The 23,185-nt window shown below is 48.6% G+C and overlaps 1 protein-coding gene across 1 annotated transcript in view; it reads right to left on the bottom strand.

Annotated features, from left to right (window-relative positions):
* The window catches only part of GPM6B (glycoprotein M6B), a 28,984-nt gene extending 6,036 nt beyond the window's left edge, over positions 1–22,948 (bottom strand). The window contains exons 1-2 of the mRNA XM_044911632.1: positions 22,888–22,948; positions 14,622–14,741 (exon numbers count right to left, since the gene is read on the bottom strand). Coding sequence (XP_044767567.1) covers positions 14,622–14,741; positions 22,888–22,948 — 181 coding nt within the window. The remainder of the gene's footprint in view (positions 1–14,621; positions 14,742–22,887) is intronic.
* Between the last annotated feature and the right edge of the window lie 237 nt (positions 22,949–23,185).

Raw genomic sequence — 23,185 nt, 5'->3', positions numbered from 1 at the left:
CCCCCCCCCCCCCCCCCCCCCCCCCCCCCCCGCCGAGCAACTGCTTCAGAAACTCGGGGGGCGGACCCAGTAATCTGTGCTGAGCAAGCCTCTGGGGGGGGAGCTCCTCATGGAGGCTCAAACTGGAGCACCCCGACCCGAAAGAATCACACCAGCTCTTTACTCTGTCAGCTCTAGCTGTTTTCTTTGATGACCGGCCAAACTCCAGCACAATAAAAACCTAACCACAAAGGGATTCCTGGCTTGTGGCCAAGACGGAATAACGGGGACCTGATTTGTTCTCCTGCCTGAAACACCCGAAAAACTGGACAACAGTAGGAAACAATGGTCTTTAAGATATTAGACGTCCGGCCATGAGGAACGGTCCGTGGCTTCCGAGGCAGTTACTAAAATGAACGCTCACCAGAACCAAAGAATCCCCCTCAGATGACCCAAAGCGCGTTGCACGGCAGCAGTGAGCACGGGTCCACGTGAAGGCCCAGCTCGGTACCCGCTCAGGCAAGAGAAACTCCTCCCCATAACCCCGTCCCCATCATCATCTCCGGGACTGGGGTCTCTGGAAGGCCTGCTCTCACCGAGACTGTCGGCCGAGCGGAGTCCCAGACACGGGTGTGGATGACAGCATGGGGAGGGAGGGAATGGCTGTCCATTCTTTCATTCTACTTCATTCCATTAGTGCATGTTCAGTGCTCGCCAAGTGTCTCCCAGGTCCCAGGCACCGGGCTGGGTGCTGGGGACTCCGTGGTGGGCTAAGGGAGGCACGATACCCAGTCTAACGGAGTTTAGTCTATGGGGGGAAAGGGACATTAACCAAATGGCTTTACTTCCCAGGTGCTAGAAGAGCAAACAATGGAGATTTATGGAGGCTTGCGGTGGGGTGCAGGGGCAGCTTCCAGAACTTAAACATGAAGGATGGATTTGAATTCATTTGGTAAAGGGAGAGAAGGATGGGTGAGGGAGGGGTTCCAGGAAGGAGGAAGAGCACGAACGGAAGTTCTGTGGTGGAAAAGAGCAGGGTGCTTTCCCAGGCATGAAAGAAGCCAGAACACAGAGCAGAGGGAGGGCGGGACAAGGCAGGCACGAGGGGTCTACTGGAAGCTGGACCACTGAGGGCTTTCGAGGCTGAGTTAAGGATTCTGGACTTTATCCTCAGAAGCAGGTGACGCCACGGAGCATTTTTGTCCACAGGGAACAGACTGGGGTTGTACAAGAGCGGTCTGGCGGCTGTGACAGGAACGGAGTGGATGTGGCGAGGACTAAGAGCCCAGTGTAATCATTCAGGTGAAAGATGACAGGAGCCTGGACCCGGGCAAAGGCAGCGGAAGCCAAAGAAATGGATGGGTCTGAGAGATGTTTAAGATGTCACATGGGCGCAACTTGGTCTGGATTTGCTGGTGAGGCTGGGGATGGATGGGTGAGTACCAAGGAGGACTCCTAAATGTCTGGCATGTGTAACTGGATGGGTGTTGTGCTGTTCCTTGAGCTAGGGTTGAGCGGAAGAGGGCTAGGCTTGGAGAACAAAGATGACGAGTTCAGTTTTAGATACGTTGAGTTTGAGGAGACCGCATGTCATCTCAAGGGAAGCTTTCCAGTGGGCAACTGGCTTCCTGGCTCTGTAGCTCCGAAGAGTTAAAGTTGGACAGCAGCAAGAACGTTCAGGGACCAAGAAAAGACACGAGTGGACCATTTGTCAGTTTTTTCAACTTAGACCCTTTGCTTCGCAAAGCATGGTCCTTGGACGAGCAACAGCAACTCCATCAGGGAGCGGGGGAGAAATGCAGACTCCTGGGCCCCGCCCCGGATCAGCGGAATCAAAGTCGGCATTTTCACAAGCCCCTAGGTGATGTGTGCGCAACAGAGCTTGAGAAGCCCATTTCTAGTCAACAGTCCCATCTGCCATCTTCCCGGTCCTGGGGTGGGGGGGTGCGCCCTGACTCCATCTGAAGGGCCCGCTTTTGTGCTCACCCCGTGTTTGGGGTTTTCTCCCTAAGAGGCAGCCCACTGGGCTTGGCCGAACACTCTAGCCACTTGCCAGTCAAATGCATGGCAAGTCCCAGGGTCTGCAGTGAAGAAGAACAAAAGGTTCCAAGTTGTTCAGCTGTCCCGAAAAGAGTGCAACTGGGCTGCTTTCTCTGGGCCAAGCGAGTACCGCTCACCTCAGAAGTCCGGCAGAGGCTCACGCGGCGCACCGGCGTGGGGCCTGAGAAAGCCCACCTCACGGTCCCCTCCCCCGTGCCGCAAAGGGCGCCTCGACAAAGGGACTGCATCTGGGACTGGGGTTGTCCCCAGTATGAAGCGTCGCAGGCGGCGCTGGTGTTTTCAAATGTGGAGGTGGTGCCAAGGGTCCGCCGAGCAGCCCACGGGTAAAAGCTGATGCTCGCTAAGGGACCTCAGTGCTTTTCCTGGGCACTCCGGAAACCCACAGACTGAGTGTTCCCAAGGGTCACAGCAGCAATGACGCTGAGTAACATGAAGCTGAAAAGGCACAGAAAGCAGGTCTTGACGACTGTGATCTACTCATGTCAACAGAGAAGGAGAAAAAAAAAATCAACGCTAGGATTTCCAGTACATTTTACGAGTAATTGTCAGTACCTCTCACCAAACCCCAAAAACCTCTGTGAGGTTAAGAATAAGAATGTCTTAGGGCTTCACTTAGCCAGTCTCTGGCTAAAGAGATTTTTAGATTTTGATTCACACAAAAACTCCAGTGTGCATTAGCCTAAGACAGTTTAAATATAAACCACATAGTAAGGAGAAGAAATACGCATCAATGCCTCTAACTCTCAATGGCCATTTTGTCTCCAGCATCTCTAGAACCTTCTGTGCAGAACAACAGAATAAAACACATTTTGTCCTCGGGCTTGCGGATGGCCGTTGCCATGGCTGAGTTCATAACAGCCCAGTGATTTGCCCCGAGTTGTCTGTGATCCTGGCTGCAGATTTAATGCTGGCTCAGGAGGAGGGACGGCAGGAACAAGGGCTCAGATTCTTCCCCAGGGAAAGAGAGAGAGAGAGAGAAGCACACGCAGGAACTCTGGCTCAGCGCGCGTACACACACACACACACCTACCCCCCCCCCAAACACAGCCTTCCTTGCTACTTTACTGATTTCCAATGAGCCAAAAAATTAAGAAGGAATGAAGTAACCGAGGTTTGCAACTTTGAAACAACAGATGCCAGGAAAACAGAGGCAGACAGAATCCCACTTAAAAGAAACAAAAGTGAATGTCAGCCAACCGAGGCCTCCCAGATTCTGAAGGACACTGAGCAGCGGTTCACCCTGGGGGGTGACTGTGCCGCCCAGGGGCCATTCGGCAATGTCTGGAGGGATTTTCGGTTGTTACAACATCGGGAGGGGCTGCTGCCGGCTCTCGGGAGCGAGGCCGCACAGTGATCAGTGGTACCGAGGTGGAAAACCCCAGAGAGCGTAAGCCAAAAAGGATACGTGGTTTCCATCAGTGGTTTTCAAATAGGGATGCTTCTGCCCCCGGGGGGGCTGATGGCAGCGAGTGAAGACACTTTTAGTCATCACAGCTGGGACTACGCTACTGTCGTGTTGTAGGTAGAAGCCAGGGATGGTGCCGGACACCCTACAGGGAACCGCGCCACCCCCACCCCCCGACCGCGCGCGTGCGCACAGCCACACGAGGGAGGCCAGGGCACAAAACGTCAAGGGGGCCAATTGTGAGAACGCCCGCCCTAAGGTTGCAAGGGCAGTCCTGGTCTACGTCACATTCTACAATTAAAAAACAAACCTTAAACTTTACTTTGTTTTAAAAACATTATAGCACAGAAGTTCTCCAATTCTGCTGCACATTAGAATTATCTGAAGAGCATTTTCAAGCCCTGATACCCAGATTTCACCACAGATCCATTAAATCAGAATTTCGGGGGCTGGGACTTGGGAATTAGAGGTTCTGCCTTTTTTAAGGACCAAAGACAATGAGCATCCAAGTTGGAGAACAATCGTTACACAGAAGGGGGCAGCAAACTGTGGCCCGTGGGCCATGCTCCGCTCTTCCTATGGCCTGTGAACTCATAATGCTTTTCTACATTTCTAAAGGGTTTTTAATGTCAAAGAAGAATATTCTTTCACATTACTTCATTCTTGCATGATGTGAGTGCATGAGATTCTACTCTCTGTGTCCATAAATAAAGTTTGATTGGAACACAGCCACGCTCATTAGTTTCTGTACTGTGTGTGGCTATTTTCAAGCTGCAAAGGCAGAGCTCAGTAGTTGCCACCAATATTTGCCATCTGGCCCCTTACAGGAAAAGTTTGCAGAGCCCTGGTAAACAGCAGCGCTTCTCAAACTTCAGTGTGCCTAGAAATTCCCTGGGGATCTCGTTAAAATGCAGGTTCTGTTTAGGCAGGTGTGGGGAGAGAAGTGCTTCTGCAGTTTCTCGCCCACCCCCAGGTCGTTCTATCCTGCCGGCCCTGTGGGGCAGAAGAGGGAAGCGGGGCAGAAGAGGGAAACGGGCCGAGGGCCATGGCCTGGGTAGTCCCAGGAGACCGGGGACTCTTCCAGGAGGTCTGCGAGGTTAAAACTCTTTTTATAAATTCCACTAAGATATTACTGGGGTTTTTTCCAAGATTCATTCATTTATTTATTTTTTTTAGAGAGACAGGGCAGGGAGGAGGGGCAGAGGGAGAGCGAGAGAGAGAATCCCAAGCGGACTCCGCACTGAGCACAGAGCCTGACACGGGGCTCGATCTCACAACTCTGAGATCACGACCTGAGCTGAAATCAAAAGTCAGATGCTTAACTGACTGAGCCACCATGTGTCCCTATGACGTTACTGTTCCTACCGTGCTGACGTTTGCACAGTAAACCTGGCTCCAGAGTAGCACGGATCAGGCCGCTGCAGGCAAGTGTACTCCGCACTCACGGGGGGAACAAAGAGGTGGGAGGGCACCGGGGTGGCTCGGCAGGTTGAGCTTCCAGCTTGATTTCAGGTCATGATCTCAGAATTGTGAGATCGAGCCCCACGGCGGGCTCCACACTCAGCAGGGAGTCTGAGATTCTCTCTCCCTCTACCCCTCTCCCCGCTCGCACTCTCTCTCTAAATAAATCTTAAAAATAGATTTAAAAATAGTTTTACTTTAAAAGGTCCTTGACTCAGTTAAAAAAAAAAAAAAAAAAGAGTAATTTTATCAAATCTCAACCCCCCGAAGTATACACCTTTCGAACAGTATGTGATGAAACTGGAGGGAGGCAGAAAGCACATCTGCTGCACACCCAAGTGCGATGGCTGTCCTAACGGAAAGTTCTAGTGTGATTGAGTCGCGAGCTGAACTAGCGCCTTTTATTTGTTTGTTTTGGAACATCATTTTTTTCCCTTTTTCTTCAATTAGTGACGAACTATAGCCAGTAAGACTTGGGTGGCTGGCAGAAGTTTTCTCAAAAATGATCCAAGGGAGCTGGAAAACCATTGACGGTATTGGTTGCGCATCGATTTTGGAAAACTTTTACCTGCCACAGTGGAAGTGCCAGCTTCCCAACACTTAAAAGACTTTTGGATGAAATTGGTGGCAATATTAACAAGTGGGACTTTTTTGATAAGCTATAATGAAACATGTCAGTATTTGGAAGATCTGCACGACTCAGAGAACCAATATTTTCCACATGACCGATGTGTAAAGTTGCAAAATCATTCTTGCATACAGAACCAATCAAAGTGCAACAGAAAGCAACAGATGTGAACGGAACAGAGTCCAAAAAAGGTCATGGGTACGGCTTCAGAGTCTACGTTACAAATAATCTTGAGGAAACCACCACTTGTTGAATTTTGATGTATTATCAAGCAGGAGTTCCACAAATATATGGAAAGGTCATTAAACCATTCCTCTGTTCTCCTACTACATATCTGTGAGAGACCAAGTTTTTATCACGCACCTCAACCAAAACTAGTTATCCAAGATGCCTGTGGATGAATGGAGAGGCAGATAGAGAACCCAGCTGTCTAATAGTGAGTCAGGTATCAAGGGCATTTACAAAAATCTAAAACAGTACTATTCTTCTCACTGAAGTTTTATTTTGTTTTGAAAAGTAGTTATCTTGGGGCGCCTGGGTGGCTCAGTCCTTAAGCGTCTGCCTTCAGCTCAGGTCATGATCCCAGGGTCCTGGGATCGAGCCCCGCATCGGGCTCCCTGCTCCACGGGAAGCCTGCTTCTCCCTCTCCCACTTCCCCTGCTTGTGTTCCCTCTCTCGCTGTGTCTCTCTGTCAAATAAATAAAATCTGTAAAAAAAAAAAGAAAAGTAGTTACCTTTCCTAAACACAACGTTAACATGTAATGGATTTGTTATTGTAATTTTAAATAACTGCATTATTTAATAATAAATTTGTTATAATTGCTAATGTAGAAAATATTTACAGATACAACCCACAGCAGCAAAAGCTTTTTGGAGTCTTCAGTTATTTTTAAGAGTGTGTGGGGGACCTAACACCCAATGGATGGGGGAGTTCCCGATAAGGCGCTAAATGAGAAATCACTTGAACGACAGTTTGCTTCTCCATTCTCTCTCGACCTTCTTTAGAGTCACTGACCTAAAAGTTCAACGGTATAACGCTAAGAATGCTGAAACTATTTTTAACAATGCGAAGGGAATGGCTTTTCAACAGATCCTTTTAAATTCTTGTCCTAAAATTTATTAAATAAGAAATTTTCATATTTGCGGCACGTTGTGAAAATCTTAAAAATAGATTAGCCTCTAACATTTGCAATATGGCATGAGCAGTACAAGATTATCATCAAAGTAATGCTATATTCACAAATTAAGAATGAACAAATTCAAGAAACACACTTGCTGGTGTCTTTGCCTTTTGCGGGCACTGACTCTGGTTTTCCTAAAGGTCATCGTGTGCGCTCTTTGCCTGGTCAAGCGGGGGAGTGGTGAGTCGGGGAGGCTGACAGAGAGTAGGCGAAGCTAGCTCTAAGTTCAGACGACGGATTTTAAAAGCATGGAGATCGGCAGGGTATTCAGGAACCTTGAGAACTCCGTGCAATATTAAGCTTTAGCAGCACTCAACCTCCTTGACCATCTGCTGTGTGTAAGGCACCGTGCCGGGGGGGGGGGGGTCCCACAGGGGGCCCCGCTTGGGAGTGGGGTGAGGGACGTAAGCACACAAGAAATCATTTAAGCACAACAGAGAAGGGACTAGACTCAGGGACATGGCGAGTGAGGTAGGGACAGATGTCCCTACCCTGGCAGTTAGGACAGACGGACAGACGGACAAGCGTGTAGGGAGGAGAGCAGGCCCAACGGGGCGAGGGGCGTATGGGAGAGTTCAGGACGTGGCCGAGTTTATGGAGACACCGGGGCAGTGTCGGGGGGAGAAGCTGGGAAGGCGGGGGCGCCCTCCTGCGGGAGGCTTCCCACCCAGCCCGAAAGCTTGTGTGCTTCCCTTGGCAGGCAGTGGGGCCACAGAGGCAGGTTTGTGAGCGGGCGAGTGACGTGGCCCGAGGGGTGCTTGTAAGAAATCCACCTGGCCCGGCTGTGTAGGCAGGACTGCAGTGGGTGTGAGCAGAACGGGCCTTTCAGAGTTTTAGTCAAAGGGCCCAGGGCGTGTCCCACAGAGGCAGGAAAATCAGACAAGGGTTGGAGCCATTAAGCAGCCGTTAATAAGAAAACCGCAGGCCCAAAATGGCGTCACTTAGGCCAAGTCCCCAGACCAGGAGCTTAACGCCTAATCTATCTGCTGTGTCAACCTCTCCCAGAAATGCAGTCCTAACCAGTCAGTCAGGAATTTTTTCAACCAGCCAGCACCAAGGAGTCTGCCCACAGGGGTCTTCTCCATCCCCTGAAGAAAGATGAGGTCATCTGCATGATAAGACCCCTTGCTTTTCCCCCAAAGGGAAGAGGGGCCCTGCCTGGAACAATCCTTTCTCTCTGCTAAAACTTTCTCGCCTCACCCTCCTTCTCCGAAAACCTTCTGTTTTGAACAAATATTCAGAGCCCCCTCTACCTGCCAGATGGGATGCGGGTGGATTCATCAATCATTTAACAAAACCAACTGAATCTTTACAATTTATTCAGTTGGATTTTTATTACTTAACACAGTCCAGGTCACACCACATTTTATAGGAATGGCTGGGTGAGAAACGGTGAAGGAATTTCTGTGAACGAATCATCAGAAGAGCCATTCCAGAAAATGGCAACTAATCCCAGGAGACAGCGCATCCGCGGTTGCTTGGAGAGGGCAGGGGAGAGGGAGGGCTGACGAAGGGACCCGGGACACTTGCGGATCGATGGCCAGGTCACCATCTGGCTTGTGCTGGTTTCACGGGCACATTCGTATGTCAAACTTATCAGACAGGCCACTTTAAATATATGCACCTTATGCATGTCAATTATACCTTCAAAAAAGTTAAAAAAAAAAAAAAAAAAAGACCCATTTCTTAAGTTTGATGTTTACAAAAGACACTAGTAATTTTAAGAGGTTGTGAATCCCTCCGGGGAACGAAGGATTGGCAGCAAAAGGCAGGAGCCACCCCCCACCTGGGTGGGGTGGGCTGGGGGTACATATCCTGGGGCTGAACTCACAGGCTCCTCCGCTGGGTGACAGGAGAGTGAGCCGGGGCCATTGTCATCAAGGAGAGAAGACCATGCTCTGGCGGGGGTGAAGGACGCACTTGCACCCTGAAACGTTTACACAGCTTGTAGCAGTCAGCCTTCTGAGGTGCTCCCAAAGGTCCCTGCACCGCTTGGGGGTGCGGTCAGCTGTGCAGACGACTCTCGGTTTCGGCTCTGATCGTGATCTCGGGGTCGTGAGATCGAGCCCCGCTCAGGCTCCGTACTCAGCACTGAGTCAAGCGCCTAACACTCTCTCTCTCCCCCTGTGCCCCACACATGCTTTTGCTCGCTCTCTCAAATAAAGCTTTTTTAAAAAAAAATATGACCCCCAACATTACACTTAATAAAATAGAAACGGTCTTTACAGGTCACAGAACAGAAAACTTGAAGTACACCAGAGGGCACAGCTGATGAAAACAGCCCTCTGATAGCATTTCACAGGACTTGCTCTATCATGGGGACACTCAGAGAAGGACCTGGAAGCGACCAGAGGGGCTGAGCTTCCAGAAAGAGCCAAGGTACTCTCTGAAGAAGGGCTGTCAGGCTTTAGCCTAAAGCCTGTGAACAGTGGGTCCCCTCGGGGAGCAAGGATTCTGGAACCTGGAGAGAAGAAAGGGGGGGGATCTTGGATGATGATCTCAGGAAAGTGAGTGACTAGCAAAGCCTTTGGGTGTTGCCTTCCGTAAGTAGATTAAATTTGCGACGTGGGCTAAGAACGCAAGTACTTCAAGTCAAGGGTTGGCAGGCTTTTCCTCCCCTGTAAAGGGCCAGATAGCAAATATTTCTGGCTTTGCAGGGCATGTGGTTGCAACCATTCGATTCTTTGTTGTGGCAGGAAAGCTGCCACTGACGAGCTGTATGTGAACGAACGGGCGGGGCGGGTTCTGATAACATTTTATTTACAAAAAAATGCGGTGGGTGGCATCACCAGCTTGGGCTAAGTCAAGTCCTCCCAGGAATGTCCATAACCTCCGTTTATTACCACTGGGAAAGAGTACATGAACGTAAACAGGGTTGTTTTAGGAGCATAGAAAGGCTCATTCAGATCCCATTACTTGCCCCAGCCTGACGTTTTACCACTAGAGTTATTCCTTGGGGGGAAGCACTGTCCCCAGAAGTTTCCAGATAAAATGCAAGCATGACAATCTTCAGAGAAAGCCTCATCCCACCTAAATGACTCTCCGACACATAGAGCTTTCTGCTTAGCACAAAAGCCATTTTATATAAGCTTTTGACAGACATGGAAACACGTGGGTGTGTGTGGCTTATTTGTGAGTGAACAGGAGGGATGCCCGAAAGGACACAGCCTGGGGAGGTGGGCAGACTCGAGCCTCCTACTTCACAGTGTCTCCAGTTAGCTCTTAAGGGTGGCAAAAGGTCTCGAAACACAATTCATTTCAATTAACTCTAAGAGAAAACACAGCACACAAGGGGTATCATAACGGAAGAGAAGACCAGATGTCACTATTTCTAAAAGACTGAGAATCGCTGCTTTGGATAATCCAAGTTGGTGTCCCTAAAACCAGATGTTGTGTCTGATAGAAAACTCCAGGTCGTCAATACTGATCGATGTGCTTTTCACCTCTGCTTCCTCTGTTTGCCTACTCTGCGCTGAGAGGATCAGCCACGAGACCAAAAGGCAAAGGGAGTTCTGAGTATGGCAGCCGCTCTTACATAATCAAGCGCTAATCACATGCTAGCAAAGTGGCTGATAAAAAATGAACATTCATAAACAAGAAATTATATATATTTGGCTGACAGAATAATAGTCTGGCAAATGAGCTATAAAATCGTGAACTGCTGTCTATGGCGCATGCTTTGTGAAGACTGCAGGTGATTTGAAAATGAAATGACTGATCCATGGCAGAAAACGAACTGCAAAGAACTCAAACAACAACAACAACAACAACCCAAAAACCTTCAGAAACGTTACCACGTGAACCTGGGCCGTGATTCGCTGGCACCGTGTCCACCGTGAAGCCTGGTTTAAGCCAAAACACGTGAGGGGTACAAGCTGGAGATGTGAGGGGGCTCGCCTTCCCGGGTCACACCAGGGCAGCCACCCAGAACCCGGTCGCGACCTGATCACAGCAGTGAACACACGGGCTTCCTGCTCTCGACTCTCAGCTCAACCCACACATGTGTTGCCCCACACCATCCAGGGTAGTCTATGTGTGAGCCGGTGCGCTCTTTGGATTTCTGGAACGATCTACGGCCATCTCAAAGCAAGCATCGGAACAGTTCGGATTTGGCAGATGGGCAGAGAGGGGACTGGTGATTGGCAAAGGGGATGGTTTTGGGGCTTCTGAGCTATCACACTGAACGCTGAACCACGGATGGACTGGTGCGTGAAGGGTCCGATCCTTGGTCCATCTGCTTAGAGCCTAGATTAAGTCACAGCATCCAGCAAGTCACTGGATTATATTAAAGAACATGACGAGGGACGTTTGAGAGTTTCTCCCGAGCTTGCACTAACGTTCTCCTCACCCTCTCTTTGCCACAAGGAAACAAACCTTTCTCCCTTGCGCTGCCCCTCCCCCACTATCCTTCATGAAGATTTTAAACAAAGGAACCAGAGGAGGCACGGGCTCTGACGAGCCAAAGAGAGACTCCAAGGTCACTGTCCTTCAAACTAACCAGGACTCAGTGCCTCAGTGAAGGATAACTCTCGCATAGGCCTCTCCCCAGACAGCGGGGTGGGGGGGGGGGGGTGGGGGGAGAGTGAATCCCTGGAGCAATCCTCAGCCTTTTCCAAAGAGAAGAGACTTCTAGATCTCTGGAGGATAAAAATTGCTTCTTCAAGTCCTTTCCAGTCCTCCCTTCTTACTCTCGGGCCTCCCTCTAAGTCAGTGGTTCTCAACTTATTGTGCGTTGGACCCATCTGGAAATCTCGTTGAGACGCAAACTGTGAGTCAGCAGGTTTGGGTTGGGGCCTGAGACTCTGCATTTGTCACAAGCTTCCAGGTGAGGCCAATTCTGCTGGTCCAGAGATCACCCTTGGTGCGGAGGGCCCAGCCTCCCGTGGACTCCACTCGGGAGGCCTGCGCCACGCGACATACAGCAACCTCGAGCAGTGCCCCCACCTTAAGCACGACATTCCGACGAGGGCAGGTGCAGCACCAACAATTCCTTCCTCCGCCACCATCTCAGGCCGAGGCCACCAGCCTCGGATTCCCTGCAAGTTGGGGGAGCAGGGGCGGGGGGTGGTCACTGCTGTCACGGCCGCATAGGTGGGAGAGGCATTTTCCTTCGGCAAAGATCTGCTCGGCCTCTCTCGAAACCTCTTCCCACCGCCCTTCCCCCCCTCCCCGGAAAGAAACTGAGAACTCTGGGGGGAGTGGGGGGGGGGGGGGGGGCAAACCCCCCCGAGCCAATTGGAATTCTCTTTTTTTTCCCTCACACCATCTGGTTTGGGATCTAAGTACAGAATGGCAACTGCGTTGATTTAAGAGCCAACAAAATCTCCAAGCAACTGGGAAGGAGCTCACAGGGCTGGGTTTGGTCCCCTGGCTCCAGCCCCAAATGTCCCCATCGTGTGTGCCCCAGAGGCGCGTGTGTTCCCACGCCTGCAGTCAGTACACGCAGGAAGGGCAAACTATGTGCGCGTAAAGGCCATTGGCGGATGTTTGAAGAGGATTCTGGAAAGCAGGTTGCATGCTTTTGTTTTCTCCCCCCTCAGACAAGACCCTGCTTGCTCACATGAAGTCTCACCAGCAGTGGGGTTACTACATTTCTCCTCATACCATTCCAGAATCCCCAAAACTCTGAAAACGTGGGATTTGGGGGTTTTGTCTAGCTCATCTGGGAACAAAACCGGTACTGACCGGAGCTTACTTGGTGCCCAAACCTGACCCGAATGCACAAGACGCTGTTTCCGGGCTCCGTTTGCCAGGCCTGGGCTCTCCCCAGAAGGAGTGGGATCTGCGGGGAGCGCCCAGGCCTGCCTGGCGCTATCGGGAGGCACACGGGGTGTGCCCCACGTTACTTTCCCAAAACCCGAACTCTTCTGAATTCTGAAACGAATTTAGCCCCCAAAAGTTTCGGGGGAGGAAAAAAACGAAGCCTGTATTTTTCCTCTCAGCTGTCACTGCCTCTTAGATGGCCCGTATTCCGGTGTGTGGCTGTCGGGTCAGGAGCCCGGGAGCGACACTGGGACACTCTTACAGCAAGTGCTCAACAAGTAGCAACCAACAGGGGGTTTGCGCCCCGAGAAGATACTGATGTTTACTCTTTCCCACCAGGAAAGACACTCAGGTTTTTTCTCCACTTCCAACCGGCTTGGTGTCTTCCAACACATTCTTAAAACAAACACCATTCTCTTTCAAGCAGTTTCTGGTAACTTTGAGGCCTTCCTGTCCCGGTATCAAATACCTCCCCCTCCCCCAAGAACTGTGCGCATCTAAGAGTGCTGGGGGGGGGGGGGCAGATTTTTAAGAACAGCGTGAGATACAGTTTACCTATACAATTCCCCTGTGTTAAGCGTGCAGTTCGATGGCTCTGAGTTGTGTAACCATCACCACAGTGTAACTTTAAAACCTTCCCATCGCTCCAGAAAGGATCCCTTGTACCCGTTAGCAGTCACCGCCCACTCTCCCTTTCCTCCAGCCTCTGACAAACAGGAATCCATGTTCTGTCTCTGTGCATTTGCTAATTCTGGAAATGTAATATAAATGGAATCAGACAATAGTTGGTCTCTTACGTCTGGCTTCTTTTACTCAGCATAATGTTTTTGAGATTCATCCATGTTGTAATATGTATCAACATCTCATTCCACTTTATTGCTGAATAGTATTCCACTGTGTGAATAGACCATGTCTAACAGCAGTTTTTCAATCGAGATTCCAGAACCCTCTCCATTCCTTAAAGGATCTATGAGAACAAATGTCTACGTGACTTCTCGTTCACGTTTTCTAACTGGACTGCGCGCACGTGCGAACACACACAGCTGGTGCCTGACAGCCATATGTCAAAAGAAGAAATGCGTACTTCAAGATGTAGAAATCCAAAATCGGATTTCATGTTAATTAACCTGAAGCCACAATTTGGGTCTTAAAAGAAAAAGTTTTATTAAATTAACGGTAAGTGCTGGACTTTGTAACTCAATGCGTGTCCTACGTTGTACCTCACGGCTGCTCTTTCTTGAGTTGTAGATTCTACACGATCATTTCTGACTGATTCCTGAAAAAGTAGGCAATGCAACTATTTGGGAAGAGTAACACTAAGGAATCACGAAAAACCGTAGCAATACTTGAAGCCTGTTGTGTTTATCTGACCCGCCACCATCCCCTTCTCTCCACATTTTAAGTAACTTGAAGTCATCTGAGTTTTAGCTAACTGAACCAGGTCCTAAGACAGGTGTAGACTTTGGGAATGGGGAGGGTGGGCGTTCTCCCCACTTCTGGGCCCCCCATATCTCACTCCAACCTAGCACCTAGCAGTTCTGGGAGACCAGTGTTCCTTGTGAGCAAGGAAACCGGAAACCAGACCCAACGGACCTACCTGATGGGATCGAGTACACAGTTATCCGATCCTCATGTCATGGGCTTGGATTTTTCCTTCTCAAAGACAATGATGTTCAAACAGAGCGCTGCAAAGCAGTGGGGCCGGGAAGCCATTGGGGGACACTCCCGGTCCTCTTGGAGCCAAGGCTCCTTGAGCGCCCCGGCCCCGTTCTTAGTGCCGTGGAGGAGGACACACGTGACACCCACCACCACCCCCCGCCACTGGTTCAGACATTGGAAATCTCGGAGTTATCCCAAAGCTTTATGTCATTGCACACTGCTCCCTTTGAGAAGAAGAGGTGAGGGCAAGGAAAGGGGAAAGAGGGAGAAGAAAGAGGCCGAAGATGGGGTGGAATGGAGAGGAGGAGAGAAAAACAAAAGATGATTAAAAAAATCGTCAAGGGCCAATTCCACCCACGCCCCTGCGAACAAATTAATGCATCAAACAAAACATAAAATAGCACCACATTGAAAGAGCCATTACAAATAATATTAAAGATAACAGTTGACTTGCTATTAGAATTCAGCCCGAGGCTGTATTTACCTGGACTGCTCAAGGGGCTAGCCCTGTCCCCCAGGGTTGGCACGGGATGGTACTGGTGGTTCTTTGAGCCTGGGTACATCCAGTGGTACCTGCCAATTTCCATTTCAGCTCTGCTGTTCACTGCCAATTTCAGGTGGCAAAGAGTCAGTGTCTCTATCTCCAGCAAAGATTCTATATCAGCATTTATTCTTTTACCATATAGTTAAAGGAAACGAGGAGTTTAAAAAACACGTGACTGAAACCACAACCTTTCCGTACCGGCTGATGACCGAGGCAGGATGAACGGAGAATGCTGGAGTCTCCTCCGTTCTTGACGTTGACGAAACTCACCCAAATCGCCTTTTCCTTCCTTCCTGCCACCGTGATGTCCCCCCACCCCGCCCCTCAGAACGCTCACTTTGGGCAGACACTATTTACAGTGGAAGTCCGGCTTCTCCCAAGACTGCTGTTCTTTCTGGGCATTTCCCTTTCGGACCAACAGAGCGCCACATTCACTGTGGCCACACGAACAAGAGTGACTACAGGCTTACCCTCCGTGATGGTACCCAGCTGCGGCCTTGAAAATCTGGCCAGTGACCCCATGGCCTGCTGAATCTCGGATAAAACTCCTGTCCTCCCACTGACATCTGCAGTATTCTCTGTCAGCTCTTCTTAAGCTCAGTACTTCGGAGTCTAGAATGTTCTGGATTAAATCCTGTTCCAATGACCTCCCGGTGTTTTAGAGAGAAAGGGCTGCCGGTCTTGGGCTCCAACCATTGCTTCCTCACACACATGGTGACGAGAGGCCTCCTGGGGACTCGGGTCCCTAGCTGACAGCAGGACTCTCTTTCCCACTTCTTAAGGGACCGGTGGGAAAGATACTTATCTAGCAGTGTGCCTGACCCAGAGACGGCTGCTGGGAACTGAGCGCAGCCACAATCTTAAAATCCCTAAGAGCTCAAAAGGTCAACTACGGCCAGTTTGTGCCTGCAAATCACACAGAACCGCACAAGGGGTTAGGCCCTGTGGGGTGGCCACAAGTATTGCAGGAGAAAAGGTGGTTCTGACGTTGGTGTGGGCCGTGACTCCATCAGCAGATCAGGTCAGCATGCTCCACGGGGCGCCCGGGACCGCCGAGGGGGAGGCTTGAGCCAACAGACACGCCGCGGGGCGACAGGGCGAACGCCTGACCAGGGCCGCGGAGAAGCTCACAGAGCCTCCACAGAACCCCGCCGGCAGCGCGCACGGTCCCCGAAAACTCCCGAGGTCCTCCCCCACTGGCGAGTGGAGACTTTTCTAGGTGGTGTTTCAGAGAAAGCCTTTATGGCGTCAAGGGGAAGCAAAACTGCCTCTTAAAAGACGTGTAAAAACGTTTAAAGATGCTTAGAAGGGGAGAAAAGGGGGCTAGGGCAAGATCGGACCTGCGCAGGGCACTCCTCGCAGCCGCCTCGTCGTCAGTAGAGCGGCGGGCAGCCCCGACGGCCGAGCGCCCGGGACGCTGCCCCCGTTACCTCGATAGTGCAAGGTCACGGTGTCGGCCACAGCCATCCTGTGCGCTCGGTGCTCTCAGCGTTCTAGCTTTCCAGATGGAGAGAGCAAGGGCAAGGAGAAGGGAGGTCGCCTGCCCACGACATCAGGCAGCCAGGGGAGGACGAGCCTGGGTACGAACCTGGGCCACGTGACTCCAGAGGGCAGGCCTCCGAAACCACCAGACCGGCCCACTGCGGCCCGCGCATCCACTACAAGTTTCTCGTCCTTTGCTGAGGCAGTGGTTCGCCCGACAAGAGTTTTGCTGAGGTCAGTGGGGAGGTGAGCTGTACCTCTGTGCCTCAAGAAAGGTCTCAGGTCCCAAGCTCTTGAGGTTACTTCGGGGTTCTGGAAAGGACTTAACTCTCAACTTTCCCTGGATTTAGATTTTTGCTTCACTGCTCAGGAGATGCTCTCTCAGATGTGGGTTGTGCTACGTTGTCTGAGAGACAAGACACCCAGTGGGGCTGGTGGAAAGAACCAGAAGCAGGGTTAAGTGGCTGTGAGCCCTCCACATCAACCTCCGGCAAGAGCACTGCAAGGAGCTCGAGCACTGTTGATCTGGAAATTTCTCATCGTCCTCTAAAAAAACATCTCTCTCTCCATGCCCAAAGCACAGCAGGTGCCCCATAAATGTCTGCTGGAAGAATATCTGGTTGAAGGCAAGGTAGCACCCTGGGACCCTGTGGACCAAGAAACGAACCTCCGGGTCCCCCACCACACTGACCTCACCCAAGCCAGGCCATGCAATTCCCTACATCTCTGCCCAGGATACATCCATTCTCTGTTCTCATCTCCTCATGCATGGGGAAGTCTACAGACAGGCAATCAGGCACAGGCTGCTAGGCAAGGACAATAAAAAACCATGGACTGCCCAAAGCTTCTGTATTTTCTGACCAAAACATGGCGGCCATGCCAGACATGCTTAGTTCAGCGTAAAAATACTCCTACTCCAGCAGATGTGGAGATGGGGTCAGCAAGTGGATGGCTATTTTCCAATACTTCTGGGAAGGCCTTTTTACAACAGTAAATCTTTAGACATGAAAGAAAAGAAAATCGTGTCTATTTTCTATTTTGGAGCCAAATCTCGGAGACATGAAATATAAAACTAATGCCAAAATTTCAAAGAGCACAGCGGTATCATTTTTGTTTAAAAGGACAGGGTCCCCACATTTAGGAGGGAGTCACAGGATTGCAAGAAGAAGCCTCAGCGTGAATGGTCTAATTAAAACACTGCCACGATGCTGGGCAACTGGCAAAAAAAAATGGGAAAAATGGACACCCACAGCCAGGAAGGTCCTGGCTGAGGCCCTACCGAGGGAAGACTGCAAATGTTCCCCTTAGGGAGCGGAAGCCAGGGATGGGCAGCAGACCGCCCTATATTCTGGAAGCAGCACAAAAGTCTATGACATCTGAGCTACTATGTACAGCTGGGGCTGAGGGGCGCGGTGGTGGCTGATGGTGACAGTCACAACCGTGGGTGGTCCTCACCAAAGGTGGGTATGAAACAAACAATGGGGAATTGAGGAAAGGAAAACAAAGCAATGCCTTGTACCTTTTCGGTCCAGTTACTTAGACAGTGTGATGTCCTCCTGTGACAAGGCTATGGAGTAACTGAACTGCAGACCGGAGGCAACTAAGTGACAAAGACTGAGCTTCCTTCGAAAGACCATACTCCCTAGGCAAGGTCTTTGAAAGCTGGGTCTGTCATCCTTCATTCTGAGGTATTATTTCAAATATTAAGGGAAAGCTCTAACAACACCAGGCAGAGGTCAGCAAGCGACGGCCACCCATTCTTGTTTATATACTAGCCACGGCTGTTTCATGCTACAGCTGTAGATTTGAGTAGCTACAACAGAGACTGCGTGGCCTACAAAGCCTAAAATATTTACTCTCTGGCCCTTCATGGATGAAGCGGGCTGACCCTGGCTACCGAACGTGCCTAGTAAGGCTTGGATACAGAAAGAAGTCAACGCAATTAATCAAATCAGCCTCCAAAAGAGAAACCTAGTTTATTTTCTCTTTTTACACGTGTCTGGAAGAGACAGGTCCCCGGGCTGGCTGAGGAGGAAAGTTCTCCCCTCTGCTACTGTCGTCCTGCTATTTAATCTGCCACCGAGATGGCAAAATTATGCCTAAAACCAAGATCCTGCTATATACATAATGGTCCCTAAGATGAGTTAAGCGCCCCTGTACTCCTCTCCCATGTGCTGGGAGAGGATTATTAAATGAATGAATGAACAACCAGGTACACTCGTGCAGCTGAGACTGGAGCCTCCCTTTCTTACAAGCGAGTGTGTGTCGCCGTGCTCCTCCGTCCCACAGCCACCCCTATTCTGGGCCGGCCATTCTCACAGGGCTGTACATTTGGTCCCAAGGAGGAAAAAAGCAAGAGCGTGTCGCTGGAACAATCCAATTCATCACCGAGTGCCGGTGAGGGGAAATTTATTTCGTGGGGATGCTAACTGGCTATTTCACACGTTCTCAGATACAACAAGGCTCCCAAGTCATGTCATTAAGATGACTTACTCTAAATCGACTCGTAGTTTCAAGTCACAGAAAAATGCGATTTGTAACATGACAATCTGAACTCGAGGTTTCCACCCAATTTCACGGAAGGCAATTCTGAATTTCCAGAAATGGGTCGGAATTCTTTGTCTAATGAAACAGCCAGGCCAAGTCTTGAAAAATACACTAATGGAAACAATATAAAAGTAGGAGATGCACTAAATGGCTCATTGAGATCTCCACCCTTAACTTTCTAAAAAATGAAATAAAACAAGGTAAAAGCAAGCTGTATTATACCTACCACATACGTCCAGCACCATCTGGTCCACCATGCCTTTCCCTACAGCCTATTCCCCAGACACCCTCTCTTCAAATGTCCTCCTTGGCAGACTCTTAGAGGGAAAAACTGCATCTAAAACTTTCTCTGTACCATATTCACATAATCAAGTTAGAAACTGTCAATAAAAATCTCAAAATCAAATCATTTCTACATCACCAGGAAGAGCATAACATGTTAAATGTGTCCCTCAGGCTTTTTAGCTCACAGGCCATATATTCTACAAGAGTTTTCTTCCTAAAAAAAAAAAAAAATCAGATAGGGCCCAAAGTACACGCATTTAAATTAAAACAAACAAACCAAACCAAACCTAAACATGTAAGACATTATATTTGATCCAAAAACTTAAATGAATGTGTTAATTTTTTACACAGGTCAACAATCTGAATTCATTTCTTATGGTGCTTACGTCCTAGAATTTATTTCCAATTTACTACATTTTTCTTCCTATGTGGTTTGATGCCTGAACTCTCAAAATTATTTCAGCAGTAATTCTAGGCACTTAGCTAGCTCGGCAATAATTGTTTCAGTAGATTCCAATTTCCTACATGTAATAAAAATAATTAGCATCACAGATGCACTGGTAATTCACAAATGAATTGACATCAAGTAATACTCCACAGAAATAAGTAGAAACCCAGCTCTCCATCTCTTGATTAGTGAGGCCCATGATCCTTTGACTCTGTCTTATTCATTCCTTCCACTTATTCCATTTCAGTGAATCTGTTTACTCAATCCTTACACTTCGATTCAATTTAATGCTTCTAATGTAAAAACCGTTATTTGTAATAACTTGGCATTTCTTACAGTCATCTGAGAAGACCAGCTTGCTTTCCTTAAACATTTCTGGGTATCTACTCAATACTTCTGGGGAATTTTGATCATCTTGTAGTGTTCTGGGGCAAAAGCCATGAGGCAGTTTCAAACACACACACATGCACATATACATATGTATTTTCTTTTAGGATCTGGATTATTTTTGTTTAAATTAGGAACAAAGTCCTCCTGATTTAAAGAAATAGCTCTCTTTGTCCTGCCGAAGGAAGTGAGGCCAACTAAAAAAGTTGAAGTCAATTTATAAAGCTAAGTTTAATTTCTATTCTTAATATTAATCCAAATAATTCTCCAAGGTAGTAATTATCCAAAGCTAGAATTCCCACTGGGCAATAATACCCCCAAATTAAGAGGTAGGTATGGCCCCAGCACCAAGTACTAAAAAACAATGGGAAAGGGGGAACAGAGGGGCAAAAAACAGACGTGTGTGAAAAACTGTGGGAAGTGACAAAATGTATAGGATTAAATTTTGGAAATTAAATCCCTTGCTGAAAGGCTTAAAAGAAAAACACACACAAAAAAACAGATCCACCAACTCGAGAATTATGCCTTCTCCAATGATGTCAAAATTTCAAACGTACACTTCAAGGAAATCAACCCTTATCTTATAAATTTCAAATGAAATCGGAAGGAATACTGGAGTGACAAGCAGGCAGAAACATCTGTGACTGTCACTGCATGCCTGTGTGTGTGTGTGTGTGTGTGTGTGTCTAGACTGACAATGACTTGGGTGCAGCCGGCCCGTGAACTTGTTCGGCTACACGAAGATTAGCAGATAAGTCATCCTCCAAATCAGCACTGGCGACGGGTCCCTTAGTGACCACAGCCCCCGGGGCGGTAGTGGACACACACGCCCGGGCCCGGATGCTGACTCACGCCTGAACCCTACACTTGACAACAGCTTGCATTCACCTGGCATGTTTGAATTACCTCAACAGCTAGTGTCTATCAATGTTGGCAATTTTTAAAGTTCCTCCAGGCATCATCTCTTGCTTCTAATTTTGTCTCTGAAACCATGGCTAACTCACTAACGAGTTTTCGCCTACAGATGGTCAATAGATGTAGCACAGCTTGTGGATTCGGTGTTAAAGAGGATTTAGTTGATGTAAAATCATAGCAGTCCATAAGACTAAACGAGGATGAGATAGAGAGCTGGGCAGTAAGGATTTTATACTGGCTTTATGCCCCTCACTTGCTTTTGGAGAGGGAAAAAAAAAAAAAAAAGGTATGTTTTCTGCAGAGACCAAGATGGTTTTATTAATGGTTTATCAATGGTTACTTTGGTTTATTAATATGGTATTTGTCAGAATACCATTAACATGTTTGCTATTAATATGGTATTAAAGTGGGCACTAAATGAAATCATCTGTTTTGGGAAAACATTGCGGTGAACTGTGAGAGGCGTCCCCCCAACAGCGCTATTACATGATTACGCCCCACAAACTTCATCTCTAATCATCGCAGAAATCAATCTTTACTTTTATCTCCATTCCTCAGCTTCATAAATACTCCCCAGAGCTTCTCTTATTGCTATTTGGTCACTCATATAAAATTAAAAATATAGGGGTGCCTGGGTGGCTCAGTCGTTAAGCGTCTGCCTTCGGCTCAGGTCATGATCCCAGGGTCCTGTGATCGAGCCCCGCATCGGGCTCCCTGCTCTGCGGGAAGCCTGCTTCTCCCTCTCCCACTCCCCCTGCTTGTGTTCCCTCTCTCGCTGTGTCTCTGTCAAATAAATAAAATCTTTAAAAAAAATTAAATTAAAATAAAATTAAAAATATATACATACAAGAAAAGGCAAGGTTTCTGTTTTGTTTTGCTGGGGGGGTGGCGAGGTAGGTTTCATGCGGGGATTGAATTAAACTGCCAATTTTAAAATTAAAATACTTAAGGCCACCGAAATACACACTTCAAAATGGTTAAAATGGCAAATTTGTTACGCAGATTTTATCAGACTTTGAGATTTAATTAACTGGAAAAATGAAATTGCACTGCTTAGGATACAATCTTATTAAAGTACTGTGTACAGAAGAAATTCCGTATAAAAACAAGCAGCTTCTACCCAAGCCTGCTGTTAGGCTCAAATACATGAAATTGCCATGTTTGTAGGTGTAAGATGGTTGACTACTTCAGCAATTTCCGACAGTTCAACCAACATCTTCCTAAGTAAAAGGGAGTTGTAGACTATGTTCCTGCGCCTTTAGGATAGTCTGTAACTTTGGGTGAGGGAGACAGGTGAGCGGCGTCTCACACTGTAATTTAACAGTGGCTGAGCGGATTCTACGGGCTATCGCACTCAAGACCGGTTTTTATCTAGGAAAAGACAGATGAATTTTAGCTTCTACTTTCGGTCATTTTCTTACTGCAAAACACGTATTTCTCTAAAAAGGCCATTCCCTATGTCAACACTGTGGTAAGATTCCCCTTTAGGGACAGGACCTTTACCAATTCTCCTCCTCCAAATCTCCAAGTCATAAATGGCAGGGGACCCTCCACCCCTCTCCATCAGCACCAGGGTGACAGAGCTGACGTCCCCTCTCTGAAGCTCCCACTGTAAATGGTTATTACATGTCACAGTCAGGGCCTGATACATGGAAAGACTACTATCGTTTTCAATGAGAGAACTAACTAGAAAACGTCCAACATCACTACGGCATTAGCGGAACCAAAGCATATTTAGTTTGTGGCCCCCTCCAGATCCTCCCCAGCATTAGCAGAAAACAATGCATTCCATGCCCCTGGAGTATAACATGCAGAACGTGGGGACCTAAGTCATGACTCATTATATTAACGAGGAAAAAAAAAAAAAAGACCGTTTCCCCAATTCCGCTACCCAAGGTGACAAACTGCGGACATCCTGGGAAATCCCACATTTGGTGGGAAGATTTGGAACAGGAATGGGCTGAAGAAAGGCTGCTCTATTAATTTAACATCAGCCTACAGGCAAAAACCACCCTGAAAGCAAGACCATGCCAGAGGGATTGTTTCAGAGCTATTTTACGAGACACACAAAACCGGGCTCCCCCTTTGAAAGCACCCCCCAGTGAAAAGCTTGAAACAGGCTATTGTCAGAGTGCCGGGTACCTTTTCTCTCTTGGCTTTGTTCAGTATTTTCCTCGGCTGCAGTTTCCATGGCTGGCTTCATACCATCCACCAAAAATGCTTTTCCCCGCTCCCCCAACACACACTTTTCCCCTCCTCTTCCTTTTCTTTTGGACTCCCCTCCGTCTCTTATTTACACCGCGTGATTGAGAGGTTCTGTTCTTCACTACAGTAGATTGCAGTCCCTTCCAAGATGCAAAAGGCTCGTCAGCATCAGTTTCCCCTCTGCCTACTGGTCCAAAAAGACAGCTGCCAAGGAGCCGGCGGCCACACGTCAGCA

Source organism: Neomonachus schauinslandi, chromosome X, assembly GCF_002201575.2.
Source record: "Neomonachus schauinslandi chromosome X, ASM220157v2, whole genome shotgun sequence".
Taxonomy (NCBI): domain Eukaryota; kingdom Metazoa; phylum Chordata; class Mammalia; order Carnivora; family Phocidae; genus Neomonachus; species Neomonachus schauinslandi.
Note: the sequence above shows the minus strand (reverse complement) of the source record. Positions and strands in the feature narration are given on the sequence as shown.